At 40.8% G+C, this 10382-nt stretch overlaps 1 protein-coding gene across 1 annotated transcript; it reads left to right on the top strand.

The window, feature by feature from the left end:
• Positions 1-7033: 7033 nt before the first annotated feature.
• Positions 7034-9259, top strand: LOC131842022 (uncharacterized). Its single transcript, XM_059190453.1, has one exon. The coding sequence runs from the start codon at positions 7034-7036 to the stop codon at positions 9257-9259; it is 2226 nt and encodes a 741-aa protein (XP_059046436.1).
• The last annotated feature ends 1123 nt before the right edge of the window (positions 9260-10382 follow it).

Below are 10382 nucleotides of genomic sequence, written 5' to 3'. Positions count from 1 at the left end.
TGTTACTGGGAAGTCGTGCGCCGTAGTAAACTCCGAACAAAGGCAGACCGGTTTCTACATCGGCCCAATGAACTGTTGCGTTTACATTTTAAATGTTTATATTATTATTGAGGCATGTTGAAGGTTCAGTACATTTCTTACGATCATTTCAAATGACAAAGTAATTAAAATATGGCGTGAAAGTTTTTAAAGGATTTTTAAAGGACGTGAAAGGATTGTTTTCTAAAATGTAGAGCAGAAATATAATCCGATTATTACATATTATTGAGTGAGTTTGTACTAAATATCTGAAAAAAGTATGAACTCATATAAGTCGCCCATCTATCCACGAGTAATTTATACTTCTTAATGCCACTTAAATATACAGGTCTAAATAATATACAATAAGAGACTGATTATTTATTATATATAAACTTAGGTAAGATTACAATAATAAAATATAGTACCGGCTATACAATATATACCAAATACAAATATTTGTTTTGAGTTGGCATCGAACCTGTTACTTTCAAAAAGTAAGGCAATGTGTTTAATTTCTGGCGCAAAGTCGCCGTCTTTGTTGCTACTGTTATCAGTTTCCGACAATTTCCTCTTACTCTTATCATTTTATAATTGTTCCGAAAAAGATTTCTGGATTAATTTGAAAACATACATATGTTAACATCATTTAGTCGAAGGAAATGTTGGAAAATTACGACATAGTAAATTGAATTTACAGTACCTACATGTCCCTCAATTAATATTAATGTAGTTGTCCTGGAAATGTTAATTAACGTATTATTTCAATGTAGAGACTATAATTGATCCTACTTATGTAAATATAAATACAATGATTGTATATTTGAATGTTCAAGATTTTTAAAGGTTGGACGAGTTTGGTACACAGGTTACAGGGTTACATTTTAGTAAGATAATTAAACTAATTTTACGAATCCATGTCTCGAAAAACTATTAATTTTCTCAGAATATATGTAGGTACTATTAAACGTCATCAAATTTATGTCAATGTCGCTATTTGTATTCTGTCATCATTTGTGTAAATTAGTTATCTACTAATGTTTATACATTCGGGATTATTTTATCGAAATCCGCGACTTTAACAGCGAGGACCTTGATATTTTGTATGTACCTATTTATTATCATATCAGTACCTAAAAATATAACATATCGCCGGGACTGTTATCCCAGATGGGGTAGTCAGAAGCATTGTGGTGTGGTGAACGCAAATCTTGATATGCCCACATTTCCCTCAGTATATTTGAATTTTACATGGCAGAGGAGGGAGGAAGGGGTTTGTCAGTAATGGGCACTTTGCTAGCAATGTACCATGTTAGGTCGACCTCCACGCGGTTCCCCTGGAAACCATCATGGTTAATTCCTGGTTATTTAATCACGATGGGCAAACTGACCTGCCCTTATACTCATGTCATCATCCTCCATTGGTGCTCTGCCAGCGTAAACCGTTAGCGCAGGCGGGCGTACAGATAATCAGTATTAAATCATTATCATCCATTAAACAAAAACATAGCAGGGGATGAACCTACTATTACCGTCTCTAATATTTATTCTCGGTTTCGTATCGGTCTGTTGTCTTTTACCGGAGAGTCAGTCAGAAATATAATTTGACGTACAAAGTATTTATTTTATGTCTCCTTTATCGTATCGTATCCGAAGCTACTTGCAAATAAATTACGACAAGATATGGCTCAAGCCTTATTTAATCTGTACTTAGCTACATTAATTTTAGTAATACTTTGTGTGATTGATGGTAATTAATGGCTGAAGAAAGTCAAACTATTCTAATGCTGTTTTGCGCAGCTGGCAGCAAAGTTTCAACGATCGATAGGAGGCAAGTAGATGGCACTCCAAACTCACAGATCTTATGGAGCTGCTAATGGCCAAATCCTGTGTGTCGGCTACGAGCAATGTACGTATCAACTGATTCGTCTTGTCAGATGGGTAGCGAGCGCTAAAATATTTACAATTCTGTGTAGGCGTTAGAAAAGTTATATTTCGATATAAACATTTCTATGTTTATTAGCGAATACTCTTACCACAAAAGGACAGACAATGTTGTTTGCGTGTCACCTATTTTGGCTGCCAAGCAATATGTTGTTTCGGTTTCAGTATATAGCAGTAAAATCACAGGGTACGGAGGGATGACAACGTATCGGGGGTTCTATGGACGTCATTGTGACGTTGATTGTGTTCCTGAAGCTTTTCAAATAGGAAAGGTCAAGATATCTATGAAAGTAGGTACCTACGCCGTCGTGTTTTCCAGCCCAGTTAGGTAAAAGAAAGATTTACATAACAGATCTTTTGTGAATTACCCCGTGGTCTACATATTTTTATTATTTCTTTTAATTATATTCTTTATTGCACCAGACGAAGAAAAAATTAAAATAATAAATTTAAATGAACTAATACAACGGGTGGTCTCATCGCTAAACAATCGCTCTTTCAGATAACTTTTAGGTAGAGAAGGTAAAGTTAAGGAAAGAGAAAGATCGGCGTGTTAGTATTTTGTTTCTGTATAGAGTGAAGTTGTTGAAGTCAAAATTATATAATAAATAAAACGTTATTACGTCCTCTATCACCAAGTCGAGACACAAATTATTTAACGCCTGTCCGCACACGTGTTCCGATAAGATAGTTGTTAGGCACTTGTCATTTTGCAGATATAAAAATATATCAAACTATTAAAAGTAGGTTTATTACTGTTTATTTAATAATAGACTACTTCACAAGACCTACCAAAAGTATATTTTTTTTATAGAACTTGTGTTCCATAAAACTTCAATTTTCTAATAAAATACCTGTATCTGTGCAGTTTTGTTGTTGTTCCTATATTTTAGAATATACTTTGAAACTTTACTATGCTGCGTAATCTATCTACTTAATCTTCTTGTATGAATTGAGGAATATATGTAGTTAAAATAATACTGAACCCTTAGTGTTGGCGACAGACCTCTTTTTATAGATATTTCTATTTTTAAACCATATATTTTTATATACAATTTTTGACATATATTTTTTATTATATTGTTTTGCTACATTGTGTCATATACGCTACCACTAAATACATCTATAATTTTGGTAAGTAATTTTATTTATATTACCCTATTTCACTGCCGTTGCCAGCCGCAATATTGGTCCTTCTACCGGTGTAATTACCAGCTAATATTAAATATTTTATATACAACAAAAATTTATATAATTTATTTCCGAATATTTCAACAAATGGTGTTGACAAGAGGTATGGCAGCGGCACAAAGCGCCCCAACGGATCTAGATATCCCTCCTTCAGAGGTATCCGCTAGCGCTTCACGTGTTATTAATCCCCACGGTTCACATCGCGGCTCCCATCATTCATCGACCTCACTCCGAGCTCAACGTCTTGCGGCAAAAGCACTACATGCACGTCGCTTAGCCGAACTTGAGGCCGACCGAGACCGCGCCGCCGCTGAGCGAGAGCGTGCCGCCGCAGAGCGGGAGTGCGCTGCCGCCGAGCGCGAGCGAGCCGCCGCCGATCGGGACCGTATGGTAGCTAACTTAGAATTAGAGGCTGAATTAGCGGCTATTGATGAAGCTGCCAGCTTGCACTCACAGTCGTTTAGAAGCTCTAGAGTAGAAAATTGGGTATCTCATACTAACACATCTTTGTCTGAGAGACAGATTATGCCGACCCAGCACACACCTGCGCCACAAGTGCCTGGTGTTTCCTGCCCAATGCTGGCCACAGACCGCGAGCGTGTGGTCTCGCCTGGCGTCTGTGTCGCTGGCATCAGTGTCAGTGCCGCGGCGCGCGAGCACGCGCCCCACATCGCATCTGTCCAACCGTCATTGGAAGTACCGGAAGCATCATTACGATGCGGCCGCAAGCGCGCTGCCTCGCCAGGCGTTGCAAATATATTATTTGCGACGCGCGAGCACGCGCTTCCTTCTGCGCCCGCACCGTACGCAGTGGCAGCATCAAGTGCCCACGGCGTAACCTCCACCCAAAACTACAGCTACGGTGTGCCTCAGCCAGGCATTACTGCGACACTGGGAGCTACAAATGAAGCTGGCGCGTTTCAATCTAAGCCGCCCTCTCACGTTCATAATCCTTGTACACAGACACACACGTTAGGTACACAAAACGAATTTATTTGTAACCTAAATAAAAATGACCGCTCACATGTACCTACCACTTCACAAAACCAACCCAGTGACTTCCTGAAGTTGGCTGAAGTCATAAGTGACCTCGCCCGTTGTAGCAGTGGAAAAATTAACCCAGGTACGGTAGTTAGCTTGCCTATATTTTCCGGCACGTCACCCACTCATTGGTTAACATTTAGAAGTTCATATCTAAATTCCAAAAAAATGTTTTCGGCGACGGAAAATATAGGTCGATTAAATAATGCACTCCGAGGAGCCGCTCGTGATGCTGTCATTTCGCTCCTGGCCTTGTCGCAAGACCCAGAGGAAATCATGGAGGCTCTGCAGGAGCAGTTTGGTCAACCTGAGCTTCTGATCCGTCACTTAGTATCAGAAGTTAAGGCCATGTCCAAGCTGTCAGCATCTGACGGTGGCAAGGAACTCCACCAGTTAGCTTGTGTGGTACGCAACTGTGTCCACACCATAAAGATGTTGGGTTCTGTGGAGTACCTCGCCTCTCCAGAGTTATTGCATAGTGTGCTACTTAAACTAACTCCACTGATACGTGAGAAATGGGTTGATTATGCATTCATAAATGCCGATACCGGGTTCCAATATAAATTAGAATTACTTTCCGCCTTTCTCACACATCAGTCTCGAGTTCATTTGAGGTTTGGCATTGTCGATGACATTTCGCGCCCTAAGCCCATAGAAAAGGCTCGCACGCATGTCACGACTAATGTCAGCTCAGACGAAAGTCCGAGTGACATATGTTATGCCACCGCCTCAAACTCCATAGCTCGTAAGTTGTCAAAAGGCAAAGTTACTCCATCTACGGCCGCAGTTAATAACAATAGGCCCTCAAATTCTCCCTCTATTGCTTATTGTTTATACTGTAAAAAGAATGGTCACGAGGTCTCAAATTGTGATTTATTTAAAAATATTTCTGTTAATGATAGATGGGATTGGGTTAAAAATAATAAAGTTTGTCAAAGATGTCTCAAGCGGGGCAAACATTATTATAGGACTTGCAAAGGTAACTGCAGGGTAATAAATTGCAAAGGTGGATATTACCATCATGAGTTACTTCACAAACAGTTAACAAATTCTGTTCATTACAGTTCAACAACAACTGGCGAACGTGAAGTAAGTCGGAGAGTGAAGTCGCACCAGTAATTGTGGCCCACGCTCACGGCAGCAGTGCGATATCATGCGAGACGCCTTCTCCTTCGCGCTCACTTCTTAAAGTGCTGCCGGTAACTGTAACTGGACCAAAGGGTGAGATGGATATTTACGCTTTATTGGATGACGGGTCTACAGTTACTCTGATTGACCAAATAGTAGCCGACACAATTGGTGCACAAGGGCCGAAAGGCACTATTCAAGTTAATTGTGTGGGCGGCTTGGCGAAAGATTCTGTAGTAACCTACATTGATATTAACATCAAAGGCAAACACTCTGACAAAATCTTTAATTTAGAACGGGTTCGCTCAATACCTAATTTGGGTGTAGCATGCCAAACAATTCGTACTGTAGATGTTACAAAGTTCTCACATCTTCAGGATTTGGTAAAAGAACTGTCTTACGAGGAAGCCAAGCCTCTCTTAATAATTGGTATTGACAATTGGCATTTGTCATTACCGCATGGCATCCGACGCGGTTCTCGTAACCAACCTGTGGCTGTCCAAACCGTTCTAGGATGGACAATGTTCGGTAGGCTTCCGGGTAAATCCGCGGAGTTTATCCATCATAGCTCGGTTTCCGATTTAGAATCTTTAATAAAAGAACATTATCATCTCGATTCGATTGGCATTACAAAAAAGGACTTCCACAGCATAAACGATGAGCGGGCTTTGGCTATTTTAAATGAAACCACCCAACGTCTTCCTTCAGGTAGGTTTGAGACTGGTTTGCTCTGGCGACCTGATATCATCTCAATTCCAAACAGTTATAAATTAGCTTTATCCAGATTTCATAGTTTAGAAAGAAAGTTTAAAAAGGATCAAAATTATGCCGAAGCTTATAAACAGTATATAAATGGGATGATAGAGAAAGATTACGCAGAGCTTTGTACTAATGTACCTCCTTTAGGTAATTTATGGTATTTGCCTCATTTTGGGGTATATCACCCCCAAAAGAAAAAGCTGAGGCTCGTTCATGATGCCGCGGCTAAATGTTCAGGAGTTAGCCTAAATTCTCTGCTACTCCCTGGCCCTGACCTCTTACAACCCTTATTAGGAATTCTCATGCGTTTTAGGGAAGGTGAGGTAGCCCTCAACGGAGACATTCGTGAAATGTTCCCGCAAACAAAAATTAGGGCACAAGATAGAGATGCACAACGTTTTCTCTGGCGAGACGATCCTTCTCTACCTATAGCAGAATATAGAATGTCTTCCATGATCTTCGGCGCCACCTCCAGTCCGTGCACCGCCATTTTTCTAAAAAATAAAAATGCTTTAGAGCACCAGACTAAGTTACCCGAAGCAGCAGAGGCTATTGTTAGAGACCATTATATGGACGACTACCTTGGAAGTGTAGACAGCCCAGAACTCGCCGCTCGATTAGTTGCAGATATCGTCACCGTGCATAAAGCAGCCTGTTTAGAGATGCGCTCATGGGTATCCAACAACCCCAAAGCGCTTACAACAATAAGTCCTGACTTGTGGGCTGCCGACACATCCGAGGTAGGTCTCGGACCGACATCTCCTTCGCAAGTTAGAATTTTAGGGGTGGCCTGGAACATCAAGGAAGATACTCTTTTAGAAAGTCCATAGAACTACCTACCAGTGTGACAAAAAGAGTAGTCTTGTCCCATCTCATGAAGGTTTACGATCCTCTTGGATTTTTGATGCCACTAACCATCGCCGGTCGCATCTTATTTCAGGAAACATGGAGAATGGGTATTGACTGGGACGAGGAGTTGCCCGCCTCTGCTAAGGCAAAGTGGCAGACTTGGTTCGCCGGTATAGCAGAAGTCTCGGCCAAAATTAAAATACCACGCTGTTACCGAACCAGATTTGCTGCGGAATGCCAGCTCCACGTCCTAGCCGACTCAAGTGAATCCGCTTACGCTTGTGTGGCGTTTTGGCGTTTTGTCCACCAGGACCAATCTGTTCATTTGGCTCTTATAGGTGGAAAAGCGCGCCTAGCCCCTTTAAAGCCTGTGTCTATCCCACGGCTCGAGTTACAGGCGGCTCTCATGGCTTCTCGATTCGCAACTTACATCCTGGAGGCACACCGTCTTGTTGCTTCTAGAGTTTTCTTTTGGACGGATTCCCTAACGGTTTTAAAGTGGTTGCGTAGCGATGCCCGCACGTTTAAGCCGTTTGTTGCTCACCGTGTAGGAGAAATATTAGAGACTACAAACGTTGCCAATTGGCGTTATGTTCCATCGGCCTTAAATGTAGCAGATGATGCTACACGCGGTCTATACTCTCTTTCCTCTTCCTCTCGATGGTATACTGGCCCAGATTTTCTTTTGTCTCCACCAGAAGAATGGCCTCGCGAGCCTGCGGTCATTGCTCCACTAGTAATTGAGGAACTAAAACCCGAACACGCGTTAACATTTTTGCTAACCGAACATCCGGAAATGCCATCTCCGGTCGTAGCGAATCACGATCATTTCGGTCGTTGGGTTCGGTTGGTTAGAGCAACCGCTCGTGCACATCATTGTGCTAAAATATTTCGGTCGTTTTTGAAAAAACCTCCAAATTCAAAATCAAAGAGTGCTGCCTCCAAGGTCTCTTTCAAAGTTTTGAAACCTCTTTCGGCCGCAGAAATCTTGGAGGCCGAGAGGCACCTATTTTTATATACTCAATTGGAATCATTTAAACACGAATTCTTGAGTCTTATCGCGGGTCTTCCCCCAACTAATCAAGGGAGGCTTAGAGGTCTTGTGTTGATGTTGGGAGAAGACGGTTTAATCCGTTTAAATGGAAGAATTCGTGCTGTATTAGATGCTCCCGCGCAGGACATTAACCCTATTGTTTTAGACGGTCGACATCCAATTGTAAAACTCCTTCTCGATCACTATCATCGGAAATTTGGTCATGGTAATATCGAGACCGTCGTTAACTTCCTGCGCGGCAAATTTTATATAATAGCATTACGCCCAAGTGTCAGGTCTGTTGCCAAACAATGCAGTTTCTGTAGGATTAGGAAGCTTCTCCCATCTACGCCTCAATTTGGTGATCTTCCTGAAGATAGGTTATCCCATCATCAGCGCGCGTTTTCCTTCTGCGGTCTTGATTACTTCGGTCCAGTTGAAGTTGCCGTTGGGCGCAGACGAGAAAAACGCTGGGTAGCTCTATTCACATGCCTTACCATCAGAGCCGTTCATTTGGAGATCGTAGGAAGCCTTTCCGCAGATGCTGCTAGCATGGCCCTAAGAAGATTTATTGCTCGTAGAGGATGTCCAGCGAGAATCATCTCAGATAACGGCACGGCTTTTGTCGGCGCAGCCAACCAACTCACAGACGTTTTCGACTTCGCGGCCAACCATAAAATAGAGTGGGTCTTCATTTGTCCAGCGGCACCATCAATGGGAGGTGCGTGGGAACGCTTAGTGCGATCAATAAAGTCTGCGCTTTCCGTAACCCTGAAAGAACAAGCTCCAAGAGAGGAAGTATTGAGTACCCTACTTCTGGAAGCGGAAGCAGTAGTCAATTCTCGCCCGCTGACACACGTACCAGTAGAGCCGGAGACACTACAGGCCCTCACACCCTTCCATTTTTTATTGGGCACACCATCAACCGAGTTGGTCCGTCCCCGCACCGATGCAGATCTTTGCCGTCGCTTAGACCACAGGAAGGTACTGCGGTTAGCGGAGCTGTTTTGGGCCAGATGGCTTCATGAATACCTACCCACGTTGATTCCACGAAAGGCCGGATCGACGCAAGCCAAATTCAAAGTGGGAGATCCAGTTCTGGTGGCGGATCCAAATCTTCCGCGAGGAACCTGGCCCAAAGGCCGTATTTCTAAGATATTCACCGGTCCTGACGGAGTGGTCAGGGTGGTGGAGATCCGGGGAAGCATGGGGATCTTGAAAAGACCAGTGCGCAAAGTGTTGCCCTTACTCCTAGAGCAGGGCACCCAAGAAAACTGCGCACAGTCGCCACTATAGATTGGTGCTCTGCACCGGGGCGTGCCATGTTGGCGACAGACCTCTTTTTATAGATATTTCTATTTTTAAACCATATATTTTTATATACAATTTTTGACATATATTTTTTATTATATTGTTTTGCTACATTGTGTCATATACGCTACCACTAAATACATCTATAATTTTGGTAAGTAATTTTATTTATATTACCCTATTTCACTGCCGTTGCCAGCCGCAATACTTAGAATAGTAGGTATAGATTATTATTACTAGACATCAAATTTGCAAGCAATACATTAGATTAGGTGATAGATATAACTCTATATTATGTAAGATTTATATCAATTCATTAATGAAGTGTTGAACTGTATAGGTATACAATTTCTGAAGTATTGTGTAATTTACATTTTTTGAACTTACAGTTTCATTTTTGTAATAAAATAAATTTGATTCAGCTTCAAGTCACTAATTTGAAAGTTATAAGTTGTAGCACAGTAACACATCATTAAAAGTGTTATGATTTTTTGACTCCATAACGCTATAGTATAGTTTGCAATACTATTTGAAAAATCAAAACTGGATCAAATTAGAAAATATATCAATTAAAATGTATAAATAAAAGTTGCAAGCGAATAGATTTTTACAATTATTGAATGTAAAATAGAGATCCTCAGTGAATGTTCACATTTTGAAGTCGAATGGATGAAATTGGATGGAAAATGGATATCGAATTCAATATTTCAATATATCAATATTGAATTCGATATCCATCTACATTTTTAAAAGTATGTATACGTAATGTCGCGATGTCTGATGATGACAGTGCAGATGTCCTATATACCGTGTTATCGATAATTCGAAAATACCTACCGACCACAATCGATTGATTTATCACTTCAGTCTTAAAAATAAGTTTCTATATAAAATCTAATTTTATGTATTTTTATTCTTATTCTGGCGTAAGAAAATAGTTAAGTTAAAAATAGTTATCTATGTAACTAATAGGTTATTTGTTCTTAGAGTATCTGATAAATTCTAAATAGATTATATAAAATAAATCAGAAATGTATATATATATATATAACAGCAACAAAGCAGTTTTTAAAAGGAAAGTAAACAAATGTGGATTTTACTAGTATAT

Source organism: Achroia grisella, unplaced genomic scaffold (assembly GCF_030625045.1).
Source record: "Achroia grisella isolate CSIRO2021 unplaced genomic scaffold, CSIRO_AGI_Agris_v1 utg204, whole genome shotgun sequence".
In the NCBI taxonomy this organism is placed as follows: Eukaryota; Metazoa; Arthropoda; class Insecta; order Lepidoptera; family Pyralidae; genus Achroia; species Achroia grisella.
This window is presented reverse-complemented; position numbering and strand designations above follow the sequence as displayed.